This window comes from Chlorocebus sabaeus, chromosome 17 (assembly GCF_047675955.1).
Source record: "Chlorocebus sabaeus isolate Y175 chromosome 17, mChlSab1.0.hap1, whole genome shotgun sequence".
NCBI classification, from domain to species: Eukaryota; Metazoa; Chordata; class Mammalia; order Primates; family Cercopithecidae; genus Chlorocebus; species Chlorocebus sabaeus.
Window position 1 is genome coordinate 28,230,311 of NC_132920.1, and position 27,530 is coordinate 28,257,840.

The 27,530-nt window shown below is 41.8% G+C and overlaps 1 protein-coding gene and 2 non-coding genes across 4 annotated transcripts; 2 read left to right on the forward strand and 1 right to left on the reverse strand.

Moving 5' to 3' along the window:
- The first annotated feature begins 9,062 nt into the window (after window positions 1–9,062).
- On the forward strand, window positions 9,063–18,470 carry GPX5 (glutathione peroxidase 5). 2 transcript variants are annotated; one of them, XM_007973342.3, is made up of 5 exons: window positions 9,063–9,282; window positions 12,540–12,693; window positions 14,952–15,069; window positions 15,492–15,591; window positions 17,137–18,470. In XM_007973342.3, the coding sequence occupies exons 1-5, from the start codon at window positions 9,196–9,198 to the stop codon at window positions 17,341–17,343; spliced, it is 666 nt and encodes a 221-aa protein (XP_007971533.2). In that variant the 5' UTR covers window positions 9,063–9,195; the 3' UTR covers window positions 17,344–18,470. The 2 variants fall into 2 exon arrangements, with proteins under 2 accessions (XP_007971533.2, XP_037861609.1); XM_038005681.2 differs by lacking the exon at window positions 14,952–15,069 and having other exon boundaries at window positions 9,194–9,282.
- Window positions 18,471–20,763: 2,293 nt separating this feature from the next.
- On the forward strand, window positions 20,764–20,857 carry TRNAI-UAU (transfer RNA isoleucine (anticodon UAU)). Its single transcript has 2 exons — window positions 20,764–20,801; window positions 20,822–20,857. It is a non-coding gene; the product is annotated as a tRNA-Ile (tRNA).
- Window positions 20,858–26,315: 5,458 nt separating this feature from the next.
- TRNAR-UCG (transfer RNA arginine (anticodon UCG)) lies at window positions 26,316–26,388 on the reverse strand. Its single transcript has one exon. It is a non-coding gene; the product is annotated as a tRNA-Arg (tRNA).
- Window positions 26,389–27,530: the final 1,142 nt, after the last annotated feature.

Genomic DNA, 27,530 nt, shown 5'->3' on the forward strand with positions numbered 1-27,530 from the left:
CCAGAAATGTTCTGATTGTGGCAGATAGAACTGTCTTCATCATCAGAGTCCACCTATCTGGGATTGACTTTAGATCAAATCTTGGCAATTACTTTGGGGATCATTCCTGAGAGATTTTATGATATACAAATTACATATTTTTATTCAAAATGATGGATACGGCTTTATTGAAGAAGAATTCCGAGGTAACTTTCTGAGACTTGAGTCACAAATCAGGGTTCTGGTGAGCTTGACCAGGCCTTAATATATATTAGGAGCCAGTTCACATCCTCACCCTCCTCCTCAGAATTTGACTTAATTTATTACTTTACATTTTAAAACCTATTCTGTCCACAGATAGAAACATTATTTCAGGTCTGATTTCATCAATCAAGAGCATACTCTTTGGATACTAATCAGTAGAGTCCACAATGGCATTATTTTCTCTAGTATCTTTGAAACATTGTTGGTTCACTAATTTTAGTTTTTAATTTTTATTGGTTCACTTTTAACTTAAGGTCAAATAAACATCAAAGTTTATATGAATTGCCACTGCAATGTTGGTGCCTACTATTGTCTATCCACCCAAGCAATTGATCTTTTAAATCTGAATTCTGTCATCTATCAGACTAGCTGTATTTATCATCTATTAATGATCTACACATTTGATTAGCATATCTTTTGCATCTTCCACCAAATACATTAAAGTTTATAGGATAGAAAAAAGTCAAACGCAGAAGTTTCCGCCCAGGACTAGAGTTTAACTTACTCTTTCTTATTCAAGATGCTTGTGGTTGATTTTTGGTTAAGCTATGTTTCCATTCAGTGATCAGTACTCACATATGTTCATAAGTCACTTGTTTAAAATATGTCTTAAAAGGTAGTAGAAGCCCCAAGTGGAGCTTTTTCTTAGGTTCTGAAGTTTATTTCCCTTACTTTGGAAAGTCAAAACATTTGCATGTCTACCAAGACATCTAGCATTCGTGCTTGCAGGCAGGGATGGTCCTCAGTGTGTATACACAGGAATATGCACGGCAGTTGTTGGAGCCCAGGATTTGTTCTGATTGGTTGTGCCCATGGCATACTTCTAAATATATATATATATACACACACATACATTTTGGGACAAGGTCTGGCTCTATCAGCCAGGCTGGAGTGCAGTGGTATGATCTCGGCTCACTTGTAACCTTTGACTCCAAGGCTCAGGCCATCCTCCCACCTCAACCCCCTGAGTAGCTGGGACTACAGTCGCATGCCACCAAACCCAGCTAATTTTTGTATTTTTAGTAGAGATGGGATTTTGCCATGTTTCCCAGGATGGTCTTGAAGTGGTGATCTCAAATGATCCACCCACCTAGGCATCCCAAAGTGCTGGGATTACAGGCGTGAGCTATCCCACCCAGCCCTGCTAAATATTTTAATGTCAGCTTTGATTGCAGAACCAATACAGGCAACATAAGGTTTTAATTTTTTATCTTGAGATCTGCTTGTCTGTGCTGTGCTGTGTCAACAAATTCACATAGAACAAGTAGATGACTTTTATTAATATCTCAGGTTTAACTTTAAATTTCCTTTTTGTTCTACATTTTTTTCTTCTTTCAAATTTAAAAAATGTATTTTTCTTACTGGAGAAGAAAGAAGCAAAGGATGTGTTAAAAACATAGCTTTTTATCACTGTCAAGGTGTAACACTCTACCATTTTACTCAAATTATGTATTACCTCTTCCTTATTCCTGTTCTGTTATAATTTAGCTTGAGCACACACACACACACACACACACACCCACACACACAGAGAGAGAAACTCACAAGAAGCCAGTGCAGAGCCATCAGAGGGGAGGCCCAAATGTTTGGGAGATCATGGATCCTCCTAGTTGTTGCCTCTGTTTGAAGATAGGCACTATAAAATTTCTTCTTTCCCAGCAGCAAGCGCGGCAGAAGGCATGTAATGAATTTTCTATTAACTTGCCTTCTATGAAAGATTAATCATCCCTCAGAAGGGTCAAGGTTTGAGCAATGCCAGCCCTAGTTACCTCCTATTCCAGTGATAGCTTTGGAAGGCTTCTTAACTGCTTCCCTGATTCTGAATTCACTGAATCTCACTTTTTTCTTTTTCTTTTTTTTTTTTTTTTCATTTCTACACTTTTTACCCATTGCCATCTCTCATTGCTTTATCCTTTTCTCTCTCCTCATTGTGTACAAGAAAAAGAGTTTGGATTCAGGATTTAAACAATCCTGGCTTTAAGTTGTTTCTCGCTATACAATTTTGGGCAAGTTATTTAATTTTTCAGTGTATCAAGTTCTTTTTCTTTTGTAAAAGAACATAACAGTAATGACTTCTAAAATAAAGATTAAGTAAGAATTATTTATATCTGGAAATGCCTGGCACATACAGTAACAACTCAATAAATGCTGATATAAGTTCCCATTATTTCTTTTTCTTCTTTCTTTTTTCATTTTCCTTCCTGCTCCATTTATCTCTTATTTATCTTCTTATCTGCTCTATTCCTTTTCTATTCATCAGTTAAAGAAGCTCCCAACCTTGAGTATCTCCAGCTTATTACATTTTAATTCAACTTTTTTATTAAGGAAAATTTCAAACATATATAAAAAGTAGAGAGGAGTATAATTAGGCTCACATACCTGTTGCCCACTGCATCTATGATCTATGATCAACACAACTCACCACCAATTTCATTTTACTTACATCTGAAAAAGCTTGACACCACAGCCCCCACCCTTGCACACATACCCATCCTCACTGAATTATTTGGAAGTAAATTCCAAATGACATATCACTTCACCTGCAAATATTGTCTGCCCTTTCCGATTAGAGCCAGGAAAACAGCCAATATTTGTCCCTGGGATATCTCTGGGATGTCTACAGGGTGTTTCTATATCAAAACCTGGTGTTTTCTGACTAGCTTTGATGCCTTTCACAAGTTGCCACAGGCTGAGGAATTGCAGAGCGGGAAAGGAGAAGCCAAACTGTCTCAGCCTTTAATTTGTTCTAAATCAGATTCTGATTGCAACTGTTGTGGGGGCACAGTTGTAGATTTATCTAACCTAGGCCTTGTGACTTGGATGAGACAATCTCTAAACTTTACTGAGCATCTGCTTCTTATGAATATTGTTGTGGCCTGAAAAACATGACCTATAAGACATATGTTTGAACTCAAAATGTATTGATTGTTACTCGTGTTTCCCAGTCTTCTAGGAGTAAGAATTGGTCAGATAAGTGCCAACGATGAGAATCTCTGAAAAGCCGAGAAACTAAACTGTGCCTTAAAAGGGACTTCAGTGGTTTTTCTGATCCAACTCCCGCTTTGTGCAAATAGGTAAATTCAGGCCTGTAGAGGAGCGGCGTTCTCCATATTCCACAGTTCTACTGAGAACTGTGATGGTCTGCAGTGTGTGCTGGTGATGTAAGGCATATTTATTCTTTCCTGGGGAGCAGTAAGGATCTGAGTCATAGACTGCAGAATTTCCAGGTGGGAGGGCATCTGGTTTTGAATGGTGTGGGTCACTCAAATTCCTGTGTGTGGGCAAGGACACAGTGCTCTCTCCCCCATGTCCTTCCCGATCTGTTAAAGCAGGAGTAATAGGAACACTGTCTAGGGGAGTGCACATTATTTCTCTCACCACGTCCCCACCCCAACCTCCAAGAAGCAGAGTTCTTCCTGGAGCAGGTTGGAGGAGGAAAGCTTGGCATTAGCAACAGACCCTTCAGGAAGTCTGCGTGTCAGGGCCAGCTGCCTCAGTGAAAGATGAGGTTTAGGGCCACAGCCAGCTTCAACCATAGATGAGTCCCAAACTTCATCATGTTTGGGGAAGAAGATCAGAAAGTTAAGAACACGTGAGAATGAAGATTAAATTCCAAAGGACATTCAGTGGTCTCTCTGGAATTTGCTTCCATTTCCAAACACATACATTATGCGTAATTGAGCCTTGAGGGTGAAGCTGCAAGTGGATTTGAAATTGAAACTCAAGTTTATGGTCCATTTACACTATTGTGAATCTTTGGCCAAGTCACCTTTCCTTTCTGAACTTACTTTTCCATTGCAAATTCGAGCTGAAGATGCCCATCCTACCTCTGTAACTGGTTGATTGTAAGGGCTAAATGAAATTCTTGATGTGAAAGAGGCTGGTAAACTATAAATTCTGTATAAACATAAGTGAGAGTAACTTAAAATGGCAGACTTGGAGTAGATCCTATGCTTCATGCTTACAAAACTAGAGTAAGGAAAATCCTGGAGGCCTGAATGGAGATGCCAGATGCCAAGGGAGATTTTCTAATTCACGGAAAATAGTCAAGTAAAACCAAAGGGTGGACAGAGATCTCTAAGTCAGATTTGGGTGGTTTCAGAGGTTGTGGTTTGAATCTGAATAAAGAAGTGTACTGTCCCTGAGAAGGAATCAAACCTATTTCCTTTATAATCAAAGGAACTAAAAACAAAAAATCTGATGTTGACTTTCAGGTAGGATTAAGTCATTACCAGAAACTAGGACAGGGAGTCTGAAAGGCCTCATTTCAATTTGTAAATGCCACTCACTAATTACGTGACCTTGGGCAAGAAACTTATTCTCATAAGAATAAGGAAAAATTCTCAAGGAAAAATTAGAGTCCGGTTGGGAAAATTAGGCAGCGATTGAGACACTGGTTTTTCCCACCCAGGTGTCCCACCACGTTTAAGATCATGAACTGCTTATAATTACAGGATTGTTAAAGTCAGGAAGTGACAGATCTTATAGCTTAATTTAGGCCTGGATTGGCTTTTTAGCTTTAATCTATGGCTCAGGCTATAAACATTTCCACCTAAAATCTTGATAGGTAGGCCAGGTGCAGTGGCTCATGCCTGTAATCCCCAGCACTCTGGGAGGCCGAGGCGAGTGGATCACCTGAGGTCAGGAGTTCGAGACCAGCCTGGCCAACGTGGTGAAACCCCGTCTCTACTAAAAATACAAAAAATTAGCCAGGTATGGTGGTGGACACCTGTAATTCCAGCTAACCAGGAGGCTGAGGCAGGAGAATCTCTTGAACCCGGGAGGCAGAGGTTGCAGTGAGCCGAGATCGTACCATTGCACTTCAGCCTGGGTAAGAAGAGTGAAATTGTGTCTCAAAAAAAAAAGATAGGTAAAATTTGATAAAATTGTATTTCCTGTCTTTCAGTGGGAATTCCTTCTCCTGTCAGATTACATATATGTATGTATAATTTGCATAATGTATATAATTTGGGCCAGGGGAGGTGGGATCTCAATTTTCTCAGCACAATTGACCCCCAAGGTTAAAAATTTAAATCCAAAGAGGTGTGTTTTGAAGAATGGAAAGAATATAGCTGTCTGAGAGATTCACATAGGGAGCTAGTAGGAGTGAAGACTAGGAGGTTAAGAGCACATCAGGGGAGCTTCGAATACCTTGCTGGAGATTCTGGATTTGATGCTGTAATAAACTGGTTAGCAATGCTGGCTCTTTTTAAGGGGAGAGATGTCATCAGATAGGTGTTTAGAGTTTCTAGTGGCAATAGGGAAAAGGAAAAAGTATAGAAAGGAAGAGTCTGGAAGACAGAAGACAAGGAGGAGATGATTTCAGCATTCCAGAAAAGAGGCAACAGGGATTTGATATGGGCTCTGGCTGGGAGGCAGCTGCTATGTGAGACAGTCAGGGGAAGATGACAAGTCCCTCCATGTGGCCTCCTGCTGAGCATGAGCTCCCTGAACAGAGTTCTTGCCTCCAGGGAAACTGAAACAATGGAACAAGGGGCTTGAGAAGGCCATTCGATCTGACCATTGAGGCATAGTTTATGATGAAAGTTTCTCTTCTGCTCTAGAAGTAAGGTATCGTGTGACCAGCAAAGATAAAATGGCGAGGAAAGTAAGGCATTTATAACAGCAAGCGGGGAGCAGCCATCACTAAACACAGGCTTTGGGTAAGTCGGATTTTCTATTCGAGCACCAGTTTGTTCACCTGTTGAATTAACACTGGGTGTTTTTCTTGGGCTGGGTCCAGTGCTAAGTTTAAACTAATCTCTTTTTTTCCCCCTAAAATTAGCCCTATGAAGTTCATATTGTTCTACCAGTTTTACAGATGAGGGCCAGAGGCACAGAGAGCAGATTAAGTCACATAACTTGGGAAGGAATGAGGTTTGATATTTTAATCTCCACAGTTCTTTGAACTGTGATAGAGGGGAGGAGGGCAGGCAAGTCAGCATCTGGGGTCAGGAGGTGCCACAAAGCAGGAAACCTGAAGGGCTTTGGGTGTTTTGTGGCTGGGTCAGGCATTGCATGGGCTCCTTCCCTTAGATTAGAGGGCTCTAAGAAGAGATGAGAAATCTGAGATAACAAAAAATTTCTGTTTTTCAAGAGAGCTCTTAAATGCCCAGACTCCCCCAGACTGGTGGAAAATTAAACCCAGTAAGACTTCAAGAATTAAACCTCACTCAGACTTCAGTTACAGGGAGGCAGAGGCAGGATTTTGTGTGAACCTGGAAGAGGCAGGGCTGGTGGAGGGGGCTGGTTGGAGACAAACTTAGAACTGGAGAGGAAGAACTTATCATTTCCTAAACATGAAAGTTCAGCAAAGCTGGGCTGGCAGTGCCAATCCTGTGGGAGGACGGGAGATGTGTGGGAAGAGCGGTAAGGGAAACAACACTGAGCCTCTTCACTAATCCACAGATTTTTCAGCATCTCTTTATCTCATTAGAGCCCATTTGTTCCTGAATTCACTCCTTTCTTGTAGTTTCAAAGCATTAGAAACAGGTAACGCACCAACACTTTCCAGTCTGTAATATCTGTTCCTTAGCCACTCCTTCTCTCCAAAAGGTAGGAAAATGGCAGTGGACTGGGGACAAAAAAAAAATTTAAATTAATATGAGAGAATCCCTGCACAGCCTAATGATGATAAATGCCATAAATTTAAGAGTTTAACTCAACCCTTTGAAACTGAGGTCCAAATGGGGGAAAAAAATGAGTAACCAATTTTTTAAACTTTAAAGAGCTAATAATCTAATAAGGAATATATAAATTGTTCAAGAATACAAATAATATGCATATTAAACATATTAAATATACTTATGATAGTGAGGTGAAGGAGAGTGGAGTTTGGGAATCAAAGGATATAAATAATAAATAAAACAAGACAGGGGCCTTGCAAGGACAAATGATTATGAACTTAGAAGCATGATTAATTAAACATTAATTAATGTTTGCTAGGGGTCCAAACATCAAAACTGTATGGTAGCCAAAAGGGAAGAATGTCTTGGTCCATCTCCTGTGAAGTCAGCAGGGATTAACTATGTCATTTATGTGAGAAACCCAGCAATTCCAGGGGCTCCAGGCCTGCATTCCTCAATTCACACATTCTAAAATTTTAGCCAAGACTACTGAGAGGTCATTGGGAACTGTTGCTGAATGAATGGGGCTTGTATGCCAGTTGAAAGGCAAAGCAACTTTATTCTTGAAGGGACTTCTGTCTCATTTCCATGATTCTTCTTGGGCTCTGGGCTTCCAGGCTATTAAGAGGAGTGTTTGCCACTATTCACAATAGTAAAGACATGGAATCAGCCTAAATGCTCATCAATAACAGACTAGATAAAGAAAATGTGGTGGCCAGGCACAGTGGTTCATGCCTGTAGTCCTAACACTTTGGGAGGCTGAGGCGGGCCAATCACGAGGTCAGGAGATCAAGACCATCCCGGCTAACGCGGTAAAACCCCGTCTCTGCTAAAAATACAAAAAATTAGCTGGGCGTGGTAGTGGGTGCCTGTATTCCCAGCTACCAGGGAGACTGAGGCAGAATGGTGTGAACCCATGAGGCGGAGGTTGCAGTGAGCCGAGATCACGCCACTGCACTCCAGCCTGGGCAACAGAGCGAGACTCCATCTCGAAAAACAAAAAAAAAAAAACAAAAAAAAAGAAAAGAAAATGTGGTACATATGCACCATGGACTACTATGCAGCCATAAAAAAAAACAAGATCATGTCCTTTGCAGAGACATAGATGGAGCTAGAGAGCATTATCCTTAGCAAACTAATGAACAGAAAACCAAATACCACATGTTCTCACTTATAAGTGGGGGATAAATGATGAGAACACACGGACACATAGAGGGAAACAACACACACTGGGGCTTATTAGAGGGTGGAGGGTGGGAGAAGGGAGAGGATCAGGAAAAATAACTAGTGGGTACTAGGCTTAATACCTGGGCAATGAAATAATTTGTATAACAAACCCCCATGACACAAGTTTGCCTATATAGCAAACCTGCACATGTACCCCTGAACTTAAAATAAGTTAAAAAAAAATAGAAAAAAAGAGGAATGCTTGCAATTTTTTGTAATTATATAATTATTTTTTAAAGTTATTTACTTTTTTAAAGCACTGCATTCAGAATGTCAGATTATTGTCCAGAAAGTTGGCAACATTAGTATTCCCCATTCCCCCACCCATCGTGTGAGAGCCTCCTATACCAGACTGAGCCCAGGCTGGGAACCACTATTCCTTTTAACTTTTGCCAATCTGATAAGTGCGGAATGTGTCTTTTCATATTTATACTTCTTTGATTATTGGTGAGAGAGAACATTGTATCCTAACATAGATGCCATTTGATTTTCTATCTCATGCCCATTTTTTTCTGTTGGTCTAGTAGTTTTTTCTTACTGCTATATAAGCACTTGAAATCATTTCCAAGCATTTGTATTAATTTGCTGTCCTTCACATACATTGTGACTATTTCCCCTCCTCGGGCCAGTTTCCTCCTAACTCTTTTTGAGAGATACTAGATGGCCGGCCCATCCTTTGATTTTTTTCAAGCTCAAATAATATAAGAAATAACATTTGAAATGTCTAGACCAACCCTTTTGCAGTGACTTTACTGGGAGGTTGCATCAGCATCTAGACACTTCCATACATTGAGGAAAAACAGACACCAGTCTTTAAGGACCTCAGAGGGCTTGCCATCACCCATTTATAATTTTCCCAGAACTTGTGAGTCCCAGGTCCTCATTGCACTGGTGAGCGCTGAGTGCTCACGGGGGTGTGTGTGGGACAGGATGTGGTTTGAGTTCTGTGATCCTCACCCCGACCTCATGCGTCCAGAATCCTTGCAGCCCTGTGATTGGCCTGTGGGGGCTTGGGCTAAGTCCCTGCCAAGATACCAAAAGACTGTGGAGGTGGGCAAGGACCTCAGGCCCCCAGACTAGCAATCTACAAACACTAGTCATGACTACACAGTTAAGGGTCGTCCATCTGCTTCCCCTTCTCCTAGCCTGCTTTGTGCAAACAAGTCCCAAGCAGGAGACGATGAAGGTGAGTGAGCTCCAGAGAGGGCATGGTAGTTACTCTTCTGTCCTACTTCTAGACCCTGCCCTCCAGTCCTTCTTGTAAGACTCCAACTCCTGCTTTCTTCTTCTTTGCCTGTTCCCCTAAATCTTGCTTTTTTTCTCCTTGAATCTTCTTCACTCCTATGGATGGGTGTTCCTTGCGTTGAATATGACTAGGGAAGAAAGGGTCTCTATACTGTAGTCCTTTCTCCCTTTCTTCAGGTGGAGGCCCCCTGGAGACCTCTCCGGCCACATCAGTCTCTGCTTCAGAGCTGGGTCTGCGGCTGGGACAGCGATGGGCCTTACAGGAGGTGGGGACTGGGGTTTGGAGGAGAAGCTGAGTGGACTCGTCTCAGACACAACTCAGCAAGAACTCCTTGAAGAGGAGGAAAAAACAAATGTGGAAGTTTTAAGGATGGATAAAGTCAGAGTTATCAGAGAAACATAAAACATGAAAAAAAAAAAAAAAAGAATCAGAGCCCTAAAACAACTGGATTTGGGGTCAGGCATCTTGGATTCTGGCCTCTGTTCTATGCGCAATTAATGGCTCGTTACCTTCTTGATAAGACACATGTGTCTGGCAGCAGAAGGGGCAGTTCAGGAAAGGATAATAATGAATGCGATTAACTTGGAGGCAAAAAATAATCATGAAGTTAGGTAAAGGCAAACTTTCATTTACGTAATGGGTTACCACTTTTGGCTTTGGACAAATTAACCTCTGTTTTCTCATTGTAAATTTATGGGTAACAGTAACTACCTTGTGGGCGGGTGAACAACAATTTTATGTGTATAATACATTCTACAAAATGCAGTTCTAATAAGATCTCCCCATCCCTCGCCTCTAAAATTAACTAGATAATTTCCTGGGTGAACTTCTATTTTGAGAATTGATACGGTTTTTATGTTACCTGTGGTGCTTAATTGAGTATGGAGACTCTGGGCTACAGAATTTGCTTAATAAAAGCTGCATTTAGAGATAATTGAGACATGGCATATAGACTTCAATAAATTTGAAACAGCAGTCAATATCAGAAGTAAACTGGACTAAAAGGAGTCTTCGAACTGAGAGTCTCTCTAAGCTCTTGCATCCTGGTACCCAACACGACTGTGAGTGATTGTCATTGCAGTAGCAAAAGAAACAAAAAGGTAAATTCTTGCAAATGTTTTACTTGATACTAGGCAACATGAAGATAAGAATGGATACTTTCACACAATATTCTCTTTATAGATCCCTCAATTTTGCTAGTGCACGTATATGTGTATAAATTTAGGGAAAGGTGTAAAAACCTGCATAGAAAAACATCTTTTTCCTCAAGAGTAAGAACTGAGTAGCTACAACCTAGTATGCTAGTGATAAAATCAGTGGGATTACAGGATTCGAAAAGTTGTGTTTTGTTTTGCATTACTCCTTCTCTGAATGGGGGCAGATGGTGTTCAACCAAAATCCTTACTAGACTACTGCATTTCCAAGAAGTCTAGTTTAATCGTAGTTTAAGTCTGGACATTCCTTATCAGATAATGCCCTTCTTTATTTTCTTCAGCCAGTTCCTTTCCACCTTCTTCTCACTGGATGGTTTGGACATATAGCTTCCTTTTCATATTCCTGTCATATATGTTTTGTATTCCATGAGCAGTCTGTGGCAGCTTCCCCAGTATAAGAAAAGGGATCAGCATGTGCTGGTGAGTACTGTGGCATCAGTACACTTTGGGTACTGCATGAACCCTGTAAGGGTAGAGACAGAGGAGGAATAAAATGAGACCTGCCTTGTAGAGGAATTTAATAAAAGAACATGTGATGAGAATTTCAGGCAGGACTAATTTATGTTATGTGGAACTTAACAAATGTTGCGTGGAAGTCTGCTCAAATATTAATATGTTCATGAGATTTGAGAAGGAAGGGGATAGGTGGAACGGAGGATGAAGGTGGATATTAGACACCTGGAGCACAATGGACTGAAGAGCCGGGTGAGTCGCGGGTTGGATGCTGCCGGACAGATTTCAGGGACTCACCTGCAGATGGACTTTAGGGTTCTCCATCTCTTTTCTTGAGAGTTACCAACAGCTGGGATTTCACAGTATTGGCTTACACGACCACCATATTAGTAGGAGAGTGACGAGAAAGTTATTCAAGGTGAAGATAATATTAGAATCTAGAATGTTAAACATCGAAGCCCACTTGGAGTTCTAGTAAGAATCTAGGTAAATATCTTCATTTTACTCATGGGGAAACTGAAGGCCTGGGATGGGAATTGCCCAGATTCACAGAGGAATTTAACAATGGAGCTGGCTTCTGATTCCCAGGACAGTGTTCTTTCTACTCTATGTGCTGATGAGTGGAGTAAGAGGTCAGAAGATCTGGGGAAAGAGAAGTAACTAAGTTATCCTAAAAATAGTTCAGCAATTTAAAACATGCCCTTCTCAGAGAGTCCAGGCAGGAGGCCTTCAATCCAGAGCCAAGGAGTAGCCTCTTTTACAGAAGCATGTAAGGCAAGCGTGCTTTTCTCTTCAGCCCCACTTACTTCCAGCTCCTACCATCCCAGCTTATGAATCAACACCCTTTTCCATTATCCATGCATTTCCTGGTATCTCACATCTTTCAAAATAATAGGAAACTTGATTCTTATGTGTGTGTGGTGCAGAGAGGGTACATAATAAGTGTGTATATGTATAGGGTACAGGAGATGTTTTGATATGGACATGCAATATGTTATAATCACATTATGGAAAATAGGGTATCCATCCCCTCAAGCGTTTATCCTTTGTGCTATAAACAATCCAATTATATGTTTTCAGTTATCTAAAAATGCACAATTAAGTTATTATTGACTATAGTCACCCTGTTGTGCTATCAAATACTAGGTCTTATTCATTCTTTCTAACTATCTTATTTTGTATCCATTAATCATCCCAACCTTCCTCCCACCCTCCTAGTATCTTTTCCAGCCTCTGGGAACCACTCTTTTACTCTCTATCTCCATGAGTTCAATTGTTTTCATTTTTAGATCCCACAAATAAATGAGAAAATGCAATGCTTGTCTTTCTCTGCCTGGCTTATGAGACTTGGTTTTTTATTTCCAAGTTACAAGAACCAAGTTTCAGTCTTGTCATTGATACTTTAGACAACTCTTATTTGTTTTCTAGGTCTTGGTCAGAATGTACCTATTCTTTGACTTCTTTGAAAGATTACACAGATGCTAGGAATTGTTGTTACCAATATTATCACTTTAAAAAAAAATCTTCCAGATGGATTGTCACAAAGATGAGAAAGGCACCATCTATGACTATGAGGCCATCGCACTTAATAAGAACGAATATGTTCCCTTCAAGCAGTATGTGGGCAAGCACATCCTCTTCGTCAACGTGGCCACCTACTGTGGTCTGACAGCGCAATATCCTGGTAAGAATTCATAGCTCTTTGGGACTAACTTTTCCAGCTGATTATATCCTAAATTATACTTGAATTACAGTTTAATTCTAATTATGTACCAAAATAAATACTCATAAATCAAGTGACTTCATCCCCCATATCAGAAGTCAGCAAGTTCTGGCATACAGGCCAAATTTGGTCAGCCTGGCTTTGTTAACAACGTTTTATTGAAATGCAGTCATCCCCGTTCATTTATACATCACCTATGGCTGCTTTCATGCTGTGAAATAGAGGTCAGTAGTTGTAGGAGTAGTGGTGACGGAAACCATATGGCCCACAAAGTCTGAAATATTTCCTATCTGGCCCTTTACAGGAAAAATGTGCTAACCCCTTCCCCATGCCCTGCCTCTGCTTTTCCCTGAGATTTCCAGGGGAATCAATATGTACTTGAGAACTAGGAGCCTCTCAGAAGATTCCAAAAGTCTTCTTGATAAATACAGGACAGAAGACCCATGTTTTTGAGACTTTTGCAAGGTTTTACAGGTAACTTACAATGACAAGAAAAAGGAGTTTTATACCTGGAACTGCATTTGATTAGAGAGAGGGCTGGCAGATGAGGCTGTAATAGAAGCAAATACTCCCTCTCCAACCTCAACCCCTTTTTAGGATGTAGTTTTCCCTCCCTTTTTGTACATTATTCAGGGAAGAATTTTCTCATATTTTAGGGCACGTTGTTTAAAAATCAGTGAAAACAAACAGGATGGATTATACCAGAGACAAATGTACTTCTTATATTTGAAGTATAAGACCTTCATTTTTTGTTTTTAATTATGTCTTGAATAAGTATTATATTCACAAGTCTCAAAGTTCAAAAGGAAAAAAAATTTGAACCAAAGGTTTCCACCTTCTTCCCCTCCCTTCAGTAGACCAAATTATCATGTTTACAGAATACATAGATATTCTTTTTTCTGCTTCTCCCTCCCAAGCTGATAACACACTATAAATACTATTTGCTGCCTTGATTTTTTAATTAATAAAATACATTTGAGTTCAGATCATTTCCTCATTCTTTCTTAAGACTGAATAATATTTATTGGAACATAATTTATTTTCCCAGTTTATAGGGACTTTAAGAATCGATTTATTCAGTTTCCACCCTGCAAATAACAGACAATGGAAGGATATAGGGAGGGGTACTGAGGAACCCTGTGAAAACAGGATGGCAATCTCTGTTTTTTCTTTTAAAAGGACTAGAGGAGGTGCCAGTTGGCTGAGCTGAATCTGAGTGGGACTGGTTAGTGTTTGTCAAGGGACTAAAGGCATCTGGCTCAGAAAGGGTTAACAAAGAGGCTGATTATAAAAGTCTGAGCAGACAAGTTGGAAAATTTCCTGGTAGTGGACGAAGGCAGCTGAAGCTTGTGTTTCAGCATATCACTGAGTATTTTTAGGAAGAATGCATCTTCAGCATCATGAGGATTGTTGAAAAATGTTAGGATAGTTGACTTCAAATTTCTCTGGTTCTCTTTGCCTTTGTCAATTTTACTTCCACTCCACTCAGGGTGAGCCAGGCTGCACAGAGGAGAGGAGCTCAGTCCTCATTATCTGTGTCTTTTCCTTTAAAAAAGAAAGATTCAGGTCGGGCGCTGTGGCTCACGCCTGTAATCCCAGCACTTTGGGAGGTCGAGGCGGGCAGATCACGAGGTCAGGAGATCAAGACCATCCTGGCTAACATGATGAAACCCTGTCTCTACTAAAAATACAAAAAAAATTAGCTGGTCATGGTGGCACGTACCTGTAGTCCCAGCTACTCGGGAGTCTAAGGCAGGAGAATCGCTTGAACCCAGGAGACGGAGGTTGCAGTGAGCCGAGATCGCGCCCCTGCACTCCAGCCCGGGCGACAGAATGAGACTCCGTCTCAAAACAAACAAACAAACAAAATCACCTGTTGAGCTTTTGAGTAATAAAAATGACTAAACCCCATTTCAGAGGAACAGAAAACTCTCTGAAATGGGACCTGGGCATCCCTATTTTTAGGGAAGGGCGTTCAGCTGATTCTGATGCGCTGCAGGTATGGGAAACACTGCACCGTAACAAAAGGCTTTTGAGTGCACGTCTGAAGATCCGGCCTCTAACTTCAGCTATGCCACTAACAACCCTTCTGATGTACATCTGTTTCCCTCCCTGGGCCTCTGTTTCCATCTCTGTAAAATGGGTAACCCCAGGGAAAGATCCCTGCACAAGGCAGAATCTCCACCCAGACCAATATGTTGTCCCTCCTCTAACCGCAGAACTAAATGCACTCCAGGAGGAGCTGAAGCCCTATGGTCTAGTCGTGCTGGGCTTTCCCTGCAACCAATTTGGAAAGCAAGAACCAGGAGATAACAAAGAGATTCTTCCTGGGCTCAAGTAAGTGTCTTCTTTAAATCCAATAGGAGGTGCCTGTGTACCTTTCCTCAGTCTCCAGAGGCCCTTCAAGCTCAGGAACTTCTGGGGAGGTTTGGATTAATAGGCTCAGGGGCATTGCAAGCAGCATTTAACTTCGGCCTACCCTGATAAGCGTCTGGCAGTTTCCAGAGACTCTCTCTCCATCCCTGGCTGAGACTTGGACTATGGAAGACAGAAGGGATGGAGGAAAAGAGACGGGTCATGGGATAGAGAGAAATAAAGTGAGTCAGAGAGCCCAAAGCCAAAACACGGCCGTATTCCTCCCTATGCACAATGATACTTTCCTCTTTCTCCCCTTTTTCATGATTTCGAATCCTAGTATCCCATTATAACCTTTACTTGCATATCCTGGAGCTTCCTGGGAACATTATGACTTGTTGCAGGTATGTCCGTCCAGGGGGAGGATTTGTACCTAATTTCCAGCTTTTTGAGAAAGGGGATGTGAATGGTGAAAAAGAACAGAAAGTCTTCAGCTTCTTGAAGGTGAGTAAATTCCTGGCATAAGCCGCCTCCTCTTTTCTAATATTCCTAGCATAGAGTTGGTGTGGCAGAAACGGATCCAGGGCTCTGGCCTGGAGGTGGGATTGGTCTTTTTGGAGAAAATCTCCAGATCAGCATTCCACATTCCACAAGCTGATCTGGAGATTAATCTGTGAGTATCTGTGGGGCTCTAACTTGTGTGGTGAAGAGAGTTGTGTGGAATGGCAACTTTTACTAGGACCACCCTCTTTTGCTCGTTGACATTCATTCATTCATTCCAGGTACAATTGATGAATGCCTGCTATTTATAAAGCAATCTAAATAATAAGGATATAAAGATGAATAAGGCACAGTCTCTACCTTTGATGAGTTTATAGTGGAGAGAGAGTTAGAAACCATTAGCTATCTAGCTGGTTGTGGTGGTTCATGTTTGTAATCCCAGCACTTTGGAAGACTAAGGCAGGACAGGAGAATTGCTTGAGTCCAGAAGTTCAAGACCAGCCTGAGCAACATAGTAAGACTCTGTCTCTACAAAACAAATACAAAAATTGCTGGGTGTGGTGGCATGTACCTGTAGTCTCAGCTACTCGGGAGGCTGAAGCCAGAGGATTGCTTGAGCTCAGGAGCTGGAGGCAGAAGTGAGCTATGATTGTGCCACTGCATTCCACACTAGACAACCAAGCAAGACACTGTCTCAAAAAAACAAAAACAAAAAAAATAACAAACCAACAGGTATGATACAGGGTAGTAGGTACCTTTTATGAAACACTGATTTTTTAGACATAGAGAATGCCAGAGCTGAAAGAACCCTAAAGATTACCAAAGTGAATTGTTCCTAAATGCTGGACTGTGAACCAAGACTAGTCCATGTTAAGACTTTATATATCCTCAATAAGTTGAAGACAATAGAACAGTGTATCACGCCTCTGCACCCCAGCCTGGGGGACACAGCAAGACTTTGTCTCAAAAAAAAAATAAAGAAAAGGAAAAAAAGGAACCGTGTAAGAAGTTTTTTTATGAACTCAACTCATCTAACTTATACGGCTTCCCTTTATTCACAAATTATGACCCACATGCAGTTTATTTTTCCAATGGTCTTTTTAAATTAAGTGATAAATGATGGTGTTTTAAAATTTTTTGTTTTTTGACAAAATATTAGTAATTCAGTGTTGGTCCCAAAAGATAATTATTGAAATATTAGTGGCCCATGGAATCCTAAGACCTGGAAAACCATATTCCAATCCAAGCTATTTACTTTGAAGAAAAGGAAACCAAAAGCATGAAAGGTAACATGTCTTATCCATGGCAGCAAAATTTTGTGATAGGGTTATGGGGAGAAACTGAAAGAGAGCAGATTTTGCTATAATATCTATAATATTCTTGGTAGTTGGCATAGTGGTGATTCAAGAATCTATGGAGATTTTTAGGAATAACAGGAAGTTAAAATATCTAGGTATAGGAGGGGGTGGATTACCCGTGGGTAAAAATAGCCTGGATCATCCAGGAGCAGAAATAATATTGTTTCTCTTTTCCATCTCTCTGCTTTAGCACTCCTGTCCTCATCCCTCTGAGATTTTGGGCACATTCAAATCTATATCCTGGAACCCTGTAAAGGTCCATGACATCCGCTGGAACTTTGAAAAGTTCCTGGTGGGGCCTGATGGAATCCCTGTCATGCGCTGGTCCCACCAGGCTACCGTCAGCTCAGTAAAGACAGACATCCTGGCGTACTTGAAGCAATTCAAAACCAAATAGGAAGGTGGAGTTAAGGGCAGGAGCAATCCTACTTCTACTTCTCACCTAATGACTTGCTCCCCCTCTCCCCCCAAAAAAGGAATATCCATCTTCTCACCACACTCTCTTCCTGCATGGGCTCCAACTGAGCAAATCACCTCCACATACTGCCAGAATTCCCACTCTCCACAAACTAGATTTATATTTGGAAGGATACTGCTCTTTTGCCTCTCAAGAGTATGTGGGTGAAGACTGAAAAAAATGGAAACCTAAAATCCCCAGACCTCTGTTACAGGTTGAATCATTCGTATCCACCAGAGGGAAATCATCCTTCCACGACAATGGTTCATCGGCCATCACATCCTGAAGAAGAACATTCCTAGACATTCTGATGCTTCCATCTATCTCCACCCTAGAGGTGTAGAAATAGCAATGGGGTCATAGTCACACAGTTTAGGTTCCACTTCATAACATTTTTTGTCTCCTAGGACAAACATGTATCATCAGTTTCCAACTGTTTTGGCTCAGTTTTCATCCATGACACCTCCCCCCACCAGCCATTCTCCTGTGGGAGCAAGAACATTGCTTCACAAGAAGAGAGGGCATCTCCATGCTGGTGGGACCCAGAACCTGTCTCTGTTCGGCCCTAAAAAAGTTTTCCTTATTGTCTGATCTTTAATGCATTCAGATTACGGCACCTGGACAGGAATGCCCTTTATCTTTTGAAGGATGGGATTTCCCATCTCAACCCTGGATTCCTCAGCTTCAGAATGAGCCCTGCCACTGTCTCCAATAAAATGTTTTCTGCAGCATCGATGATCTCTATGGTGGTTTTAAAATCCCGTCTGGTCCTTGAACTCATTTTATCTCCCTCCTCTTTCTTACTCTGTCACAAATGATGTATTGCCCACATGACCTGAGCCCCCCCAGACAGAAAGATTTACATTTGGAAGATTGTCACCCGATACCTCTCAGTTGTCATTCCTCTTCAGAAATTGCCTCAACCTAAGTCTGTCCCCTTTCCAGGGCAGCCTGTATCCAGTTACTGGTCCCCGATAGGCATAGAGGCCAAACCCTGACTGCTCAACTTAGCACAACTTTGAAGGGCCGTACTAGCTCTAGACATGCACAAGGGGTAGGCCGGTGGCATTTTGTGCTTGCACTGTACCCCGATTCCCTCTGACAAATTCTGCTTCTCTTCTTTGCCACCCTCCCAACCCTCCATGCTGATTCTCAGTTAATGCCCTAGTAAACTTTCTGAATGCAAATATCCATCTTAGAGTCTACTTTCTAGGAAATCCAACCAGTAATTGTTGGTACCAAATATGATCTGAGAAAGAAGATGCTGAGAGGAGGTTTTTGAAGTTGAATTATTCACTGTCTGGTTGACAATGAGGAGATGGGTGGAGCACAAACAACCACCAGCACAAGTAGCAGTGCGGTTGTCAAAACTTTTGCCAAACCTGAACTTGTATGGTAAACTGGCGGAAGAATACGCACTAGCAGACATGAAGTTTCAGGTGCTTAAGAAACATGAGGGGAATGGTAATTATTACAATAGAATTGGATGGTCGTTGCCAGAGGAAATAGATGTTTTGGAGAGTGATAATTAAAAACTGAGGATGATATATTATTAAATTAAGGCTAATTGTGAAAGTGTGTCTCCATGGGATGTATAAAGGACCTCTCCTATCTGCAACTTAAGAGCACCAAAATCTAAAGTTCAGGCTCAAGACTTAATCATAGGAATAGTATGTAAAACTCTAAAAGAAGTTAGCTTCCAGCTAGGCATAGTGGTTCACGTCTGTAATCCCAGCACTTTCGGAGGCAGAGGCAGGAGGATCTCTTGGGTCCAGGAGTTCAAAATCAGCCTGGGTAACATAGGGAAAGCCCATCTCTGCAAAATAAAAAACATAGCCAGGCATAGTGGCACACACCCATGATCCCAGTTGCTAGGGAGGCTGAGGTAGGAAGACCACTTGGGCCTAGAAGTCAAGGCTGCTGCAGTGAGCTGAGGCTCAACATGGAGACATCTGGTTTGAGGTATTAGAATATCCAAATCCCCAAAATTTCCAGGACCCTCAAAACTTTTAGAAGTGGCCCACCCCTTCTTATTGAGGGTTAGCATATCCTTCTTGCTTGAAAACAATGCAGATGACTCTGGCCAAATATTATGTGCCACTGCTCCCACTCAGAATCTGCCTCATATGGAACTAGGTTCTCGGAGTACCTGAAGAAGGGGAGTGCAACGTCAAGTTAGATAAGGAGACTTCACTGATATGGGAGCGCTCTCCTTGAATACAGAATTTTTACCCTCTGTCAAGAACCCAACACACTGTTCGGATGGCTCCTACTCGGAAAAAAGGAAAAATGTCTCTCTCTCAATGTGGTGGAAACACCAGAACTGTTTCAGCAGGTGGTAGAAATAGGGGATCAAAAGTTCAGAAAAGTGGATGGGTTCAAGTGATTTACCATGCAGTGCTGGGAACCCCACTAGATAAATGTACATCACCGGAAGGCCAAAGGACATTCAGTTTGAAAAAACAAAAAAGGAATGTGCTGGTGAGAGGGGCCATTTTGTTATGTTGTTCAATTACTTTAACAAAAATTTTAAAAAGATTTAATCTTTCTCTGTTGAACCTTCATAGAAAAAGCCTGACATGAAATATAACAAATGTAAACAATGGATTTCTCAAGATATGAGACTTTGGCAAATTTTTAAATAATTATATTACTGTTTTTCTGTATTTACTTAGCCTGCGTTGCATCTATACGTCGAAAACAGTGATTTTGTAAAGGAAATATTCGCTCTCTGAGTGTTTCCGAGTAGCAAAGCATTTTAACATTAGATTTAAAATCAGCGAGTGTCTGGATGGGAGTGGGAGGTTGGCATTTCATTTAAAGTAGCAAATAGTGTAGCCGAACGCAGAGTGGAGAGACAGGAACTAGAATGGGGAAGATGGATAGCCCGCGGGATTCCGAAACAATGGAAAATGCGCTCGCTGGTTTTGTGCAGGCGGTATACGCACTTCTTGGTGGAAACTTCGCTCGGAAGGTAGTGATTGACACGTCTATTTTACATGCAGCCATCTTCGCTTCCTGCTGCTTTTGGTGAACCGATGTGCCTTTCATTCAAATGTTTTTAAATTACTGTCTGACTTTAGAGAAGCTGTGGGAAAATCTGAGCAGAAATTCAAGGTACCGGTGAAGGCAACCCTGAGTCCCCAGGGCATCTCTGAGTTGGGAGGAAAAGGGCTCCGGATCAGCTAATTCCGGGGTTCCCTTGGTTGTTGCTTTTAATCCTATTCGTGGAAGTCCCGCATTAAAAGGCGCCTAAAGCTCATATTATTTAATACCTTAAAAAACAATGTTTAAAGAGTTCATCTTCAATCTGTAACAGCGTCTTCTCTTAAACCTTTCCAAATCCATATTATCTCTGTGGCTCCAGTGGCGCAATCGGTTAGCGCGCGGTACTTATAAGACAGTGCACCTGTGAGCTATGCCGAGGTTGTGAGTTCAAGCCTCACCTGGAGCAGTTTTACTATTCTCTGACCTGTAGAAATCCGAAAATGGGGAGAGTTTATTCCATCTGCGATTCCTTTCAGCGATGTATGTACCGTTGTGATTTACACTGTACTCAGAACCCTCGTGTGATTTGATTTTAAATTCCCTGCTTAAGGTCATGGGTGATAAACATCATCACACGGTCCTTTTTGATGCTTGCCTTTGTCCAAAACATGGGGGAACAAGTGTATGACAGTCGCTAAAACAGCTCTTCACAGTATTCATTTCAATAAGAAACTGACCGGGCATGGTGGCTTACGCCTGTAATTACAGCACTTTGAGAGGCAGAGGAGAGCTGGTCTCTTGAGCCCAGGAGGTCAAGACCAGGCATGGGCAACGTGATGAAACCCCGTCTCTACAAAAAATACAATTTAGCCAGGCGTGGTGGTGCGCGCCTGTGGTTCCTGGGTGACAGAGTGAGACCCTGTCTCAAAGAAACCGGACCTTCACAGTCTCAGGCCCAGATAGATTAGGCATATATAAAATTTCATGACAAGTATTTCTGTGTGACTTTTCAACTCTGTGAAACAAGGACGATCTTAGGTTTTAAAATCATTGTATAAGTGGGACTTTTCTTGTCTCTGAATCTGCTTTCCCTACCTCAGTTTCTTCATTCCTCTGGGATTCTTAATGAATCTGTGATGTCTGTAGTTATGACAGAGACGCCGGTATTGAGTCTCAAAAAATAAACCGACCCAGTACACCCTCGGAGCTGAGCAGGAAGCCTGTATGTGGGCCACCAATCTCACCTTCTGCATCTTAAACATCTGAGACATCCTGGAGACACAATACAGCTCTCCCTCTTCACAGATTTATGACTGCCCATTTGCAAATGCTCAGCACTACCCATTCTTTTCTAGCTGCTGCTGCATTTTGAAGTATTTACATTCTCCCTGGTCCCATCCTGAACTGCCCACAAGGTAAAAGTGGGTTCAAAACAACACCTACAGACCAACTTGAATTAACACTTGGTTTAAAAAAAAAAAAAAAAGTGATAGTGGGTAATTTACTTAACCAAGATGTGCAATGAACATATCAATAGGAGGGCTATTCACCATGTTGTTTGATAATAAATTAACGATTAATGGCCGCAATAATAAATTAACGATTAATGGCCGCAAGTTCCTCCCATCTCTGTATGCATATCCCTCTGTAATGTGTGTGTGTATGTGTGTTTGTTTTGTTTTGTTTTTTTGAGACAGGGTTAGGCTCTGTCCCCCAGGCTGGAGTGCAGTGGTGCGATCTTGGCTCATTGCAACGCCACCTCCTGGGTTCAAGCGATTCTCATGCCTCAGCTGCTCAAGTAGCTGGGATTACAAGCATGCGCCACCATGCCTGGCTAATGTTTGTATTTTTATAGTAGTAGAGTCAGGGTTTTGCTATATTGCCCAGGCTGTTCTCAAACCCCTGAGCTCAAGTGGTCCACCTGCCTCCGCCTCCCAAAGTGCTGTGATTACAGACATGAGCCACCACACCAGGTCTGTAATGTGATTTTGCAGCAGCTTTCATCAAGAGGCCGTCTGTTTCCCTCCCTGTTGTATGTGAGCTGACTTTGTGATTTGCTTTGACTAATAGAATTCTGTGAAATGGTGTAGAAACGGTGGTGTAGGAGTTCTAAGATTAGGCCTCAAGAAACCTTGTTACTTACCTCTTAGAACCTTGATACCACTGTGTTTGGAAACCTCATGGAGCATCTGAGGTGGAAGACCACATGGAGAGAGAGTCTCAGCCATCTCAGCCATCCCAGGCAGTCCAGCTGACACCCCACACATGTTAGTGGGACCATCACGGACCATCCAGTCTCAGTCAAGCTGCCAGGTGACCACAATCAAACGAGCAATCCAAGACAAAACCAACAAAAGAATTGCCCAGCTAAAGATAGCTCAAATCATTGACCTGAAGAATTGTAAACAGAAGAAACAATTGTTGTTTTAAGCCGCTAAATTTGAGTAAGATTTGTTACATAGATATAAATGATGGATATAAGCAGTAAGCGTATTTCTGAGCACAAAGTAAGTGCCTAGGGTAAGTTAGGAGTTATGATTTTGGGGGATCTTCTCATTGCCCCAAGAAGTTGGTCTTCTCTCCTTTTGCCACAACACGGAAACTTCAGAATCATTTGGAATCCTGGGCTGTTCAAATTGATCCTTGGAGTAAGCTTCTGATTCTTTGTGTCCTTGTACCAAGCTCAGGGTTCCTGCTCTGAAAGACCCAGAGCTTCCAGATCTCTGGAGTGAGTTGAGGTATGACTGGATAGAGTGTCCCACAGTCCTTGCCTGATTTTGTAAACTAAACTGCAGAGTCCACAGTTATTTCTAGCTGCATTTTCCTAGTGCTGGCTGTCCTTTTGGTAGGTGTGCTGATTTGCCTTGTCACCCATGACAAAGAGAAAAGGGTTTGATATCCGTATTGAGAAACATTTGAATATTTAATTTTAAATAATTATAGTAGTTTAGAGATGCCAGATAGTCATACTTGGTAGCTTGTTTACAGTTTGCCTAATATTCTTTCAAGAAAATTCCATAACAGACAATTCTTATGTGTCACATACTTATCATCATGGTGGCTAGAAGCAGGGTGTACAGTTCTCTTTTCCAGATACTCCTGAGTACCTTCCCACCAGGCAAGATACCAGAATCGGCAAAACTTTTTTTTTTTGGTTTCGGATTTTAAACTAAATCTGAACAGAAAGCAGCATCTGTGTGTTTTCTTTAGAAATGTTGCATTTGATAGAAGAGTTGAAAATGACAATTGAACAATGTCATAAATTATGACAGAATTTCCCAATTTATTAGTCAAACTATCAATCAAACAAACTGAGTATGTTATAAAGCCGTTTACAGACATAGTCACCCTCTCAGAAAATTCCTAGAGGTTATTCTCCATCAAAATGATACAACACTAAAAAAAAGGAAAACATAGGGGTCAAAAACAGGAAGAAGGCAAAGTATATCCCAGGTCGTTGGAAGAAAAACCCCAGGAAGACACCTGTGTAACATGCCTAGAGAACAACCAGTCTAGATTGAAGCAGGGGGATGAAGGCTCCAGAGAGGAGACCACTAAGAAAAATATTAAAATTCATAAGTTCCTTGAGGTATTTCACCATATTGAGAGTTGCTTAAATTCAAGGAAAATCAGTTGAGAATGAATTGGTTACATGATCATAAAAGAAAAAGTAAAAGGCAGTTAATAACTTTGCAGAAAACTAAAAGGCACATAAGATACAAAATATAATCATAGTACTACATGGCACAGCTGTGAATAATTTTTTATAACCAATAAACTCTGAATTTAGAATTACGATGAAACTAAGTAGGAAGGATGAGGGAGGAGAAATATATATGGAGGGATGAGTAATGTATGAGATACCTCCAGAGATTGACTTTCAACATGAAGTGAAAAGAGCCCTGCAGACCTGCTCCCAAGTGAAACTGGTGAAAATTATTTTTTTCAAATCAACCATTTAAAAGTCTCTGGCAAAGTGCCGAGCATAGTGGCTCATGCCTGTAATCCCAGCACTTTGGGAGGCTGAGGTGGGTGGATCACGAGGTCAGGAGTTCGAGGCCAGCCTGGCCAGCATGGTGAAACCCTGTCTCTACTAAAAATACAAAAATTACCTGGGCATGGTGGCGGGCGACTGTAGTCCCAGCTACTCGGGAGCTGAGGCAGGAGAATTGCTTGAACCTCAAAATAATGATAACGAATTAAAGAATTGTTTTAAGAGTACATACTGTATGATCCCACTCCATGAAATTCTGAAAACTATGAACATACAACAACGGAAAGCATACCTGGTTGTAAGAGGGGAACAGGGCTTTACAAGAGTGCAGGAGGAAGCTTTTCAGGGTGATGTCTATGTTCATTATCTTTATTGTACTGGTCATTTCATGATTACACATATTACACATATATGAATATATATGTGTAAAACTTACACATAGTTTAAACTTGTGCAGTTTATTGCCTGGGAATTATGCCACAATAAAACTGTTTAGAGTACATTGTCTGGAAAAATATGTCTATGCCATTCTGCGAGTATAGTTGTGGGTCTTTTCCCTCTCTTTTTTCTATACTATGGAAGAGATCGTGTCTCGTTGGATTTTTTTGTTTGTTTGTTTGTTTGTTTTTTGTTTTGAGATGGAGTCTCGCTCTGTTGCCAGGCTGGAGTGCAGTGGTGCGATCTCGGCTCACTGCAACCTCCGCCTCCCGGGTTCAAGAGATTCTCCTGCCTCAGCCTCCCCAGTAGTTGAGATTACAGATGCCCGCCACTACGTCCAGCTAGCTAATTTTTTGTATTTTTTTAGTAGAGATGGGGTTTCACCATGTTGGCCAGGATGGTCTCGATCTCCTCACCTCGTAAGCCCCGGATAAGTGATGGGACATGGGGTTTTCTCAGTAGGAAGATGTTTGACAGCTAATTCAATTTATTTCGTAGTTTGACTATTCATTATTACTCTCCGTTCTTTAATCATACTTTATAAGTCACGCTGTCCTAATAATTTGTCCATTTCATATAAGTATTCAAATGTATTTGGCCAGATTCTTTCCCCTTTTGTTTTGTTTTAACGTTTACTGGCTTTTTTTGTTGTTCTATTTTTTTTATATCTTCCTGCCCAGGCAATTGTTTTGACTTTTACTGGTTTATTATAAAGGGCATTACAAAGGATCTCTTTCGCCTTTTGGAGAAGCGGCTTCCTCTTCAAGATCTTTTCCTGGCTCGCCGCTCCTGTTTTCAGGTCTCTGTTAACACCTCGGTTCCTCAGATATTGCGGACAGTCTAATTCGCCCCGCGATGTGAGGGAGAACCCGGGAGCGGGCCCCGGCAGAGAAAGAACGCTTCCGGTCAACGACCACATCCACCTGAATCAGGAGCAGGTTTTAAGGCGTGTGTTTCTTCAGCTCCTCTAAAATGTGGGAAGCTTTCCTTTCGAAAGGGGGCGATATTTAAACTGACCTCAAAAATACAAGGCTCTCAAGATACATTCTTTTGTGTGTCTGCGAGTCAAACTTGTAACCGAGCGCCGGCACCAGTGGAAACTTGATGGTCGCCGCCTGCGGGACCAGGTGAATAAAGCTCCTTAACATGCACTCAGCTGAGCTCACTGAGCCCACTCAACAGGCGGGAAGAGGATGCATCTGGACCAGGGCGCACGTTCTCCCCATCCCACCCCGGACTCCAGGCACCTGTGTGCCAGCCTGGCCAGGCGCTTCCTCCAAAGTGCAAACAGCTGAAAGGTGGTGTGCTGGCCCCACCTGAATCACTCGCAACTCCAAAGAGGTGTGTGATTCAACTTCCCATTTCCTCGGGAAAGGACTGCAGAGAATTCACGGTCACTTTCCGAAAGTAATTGAATGCTATATTTTGGGGGTGTGGGAGGTTGCGCAGTGTTGCTTGAAAGTTAGGGATGGGAAAGTGAAAAAGGGAAAATCAACCACGAAGGGATTCGAACCCTCAATCTTCTGATCCGAAGTCAGACGCCTTATCCATTAGGCCACGTGGTCCTATGGCTTCCAAGTTGCAAAAAATATAAGAAATGTTGTAAGTCTTAGCTATTAACCTGGATTTTATATATATAGTATGGTTCTACTTACATGACATAATTTCTGTTGTTAACCTAATTTCAAAGATAGTGTAATAATACAAGAGCTAAATAACTTTCCAGTGTCACACAATAACAGGGTAATACAAAGTGAGTATTTCGATTTTCTCCAAACTCCTACCCTTAACTTGACACCAAATGTTACACCAAATTTTGCACATGCACCACATTGCTTCTCTCAGCCAGTGACAAAAAGCTGTAAAGAAAGAGAAAAGGAAAAGGATTGAATGTCTCTCTATAATCACTACTACACATGATCAATTTGCATTCAGCGTTGAAACCCTCTGGAAGTAAATGAAAATCACCAGGTGAACGAGAAAGACCCCCTCAGGCGACCTTCTCAGCTGGGCGTCCAATTCAGCTGCAACAGCTACAATTAGCATTAAATAGAGACATCTTCCTAGGCCTGGCTCCGCCTGGTAATCAAAACTAGACCCTGCTGAATACTCTCTAGTGAGACGTTTGTTAAAAGCCCAAGAGTCTAGCGGTCACTTAGAGAATAATGTAGAAAATACCTATCATCTTGTGCAACCACCCGGTGGTGGCGCTGTGTGGTTCGGGAGGCAGGAGCCGCGCTTTAGGCCTGGAAAGTTGAGGTTCGAACCACTTCTTAGCGGTTGTGTATTTTCATTTCAATTCTTCATTTGACCCAGCCATCCTTGACTCGCAGGATTTTAACCTCCCACTAGTAATGTGCCGGTGGGAAACACACAGGAAGGAAAGGCGCACGCGAGGCCTGGCCACGGAACGAACTACGCCTGTGTGGACCCCTTCCTGTGGGTGCCGGGGGCGTGGTGAAAGCAACTGGGCGCATATGGTGATCTCATTCCCCCCATTACTGAGAACTCTTGGAGAGCCTCTATGGGACCTGCCTCATCATCCTGGCTTCCGGCTCTCCCAAAGTCTGTTACACAGATTTTTCACATTCCAGAAGGGCTGGGGAAACATTTATTTACTGAAAAGTTCTATCCAGCAACTGCACCCGGAAGAGGCTGTGCTCTCTTTCTCTTGCCCTCCACGAAAGCACCACCCAGATTCTCTCAC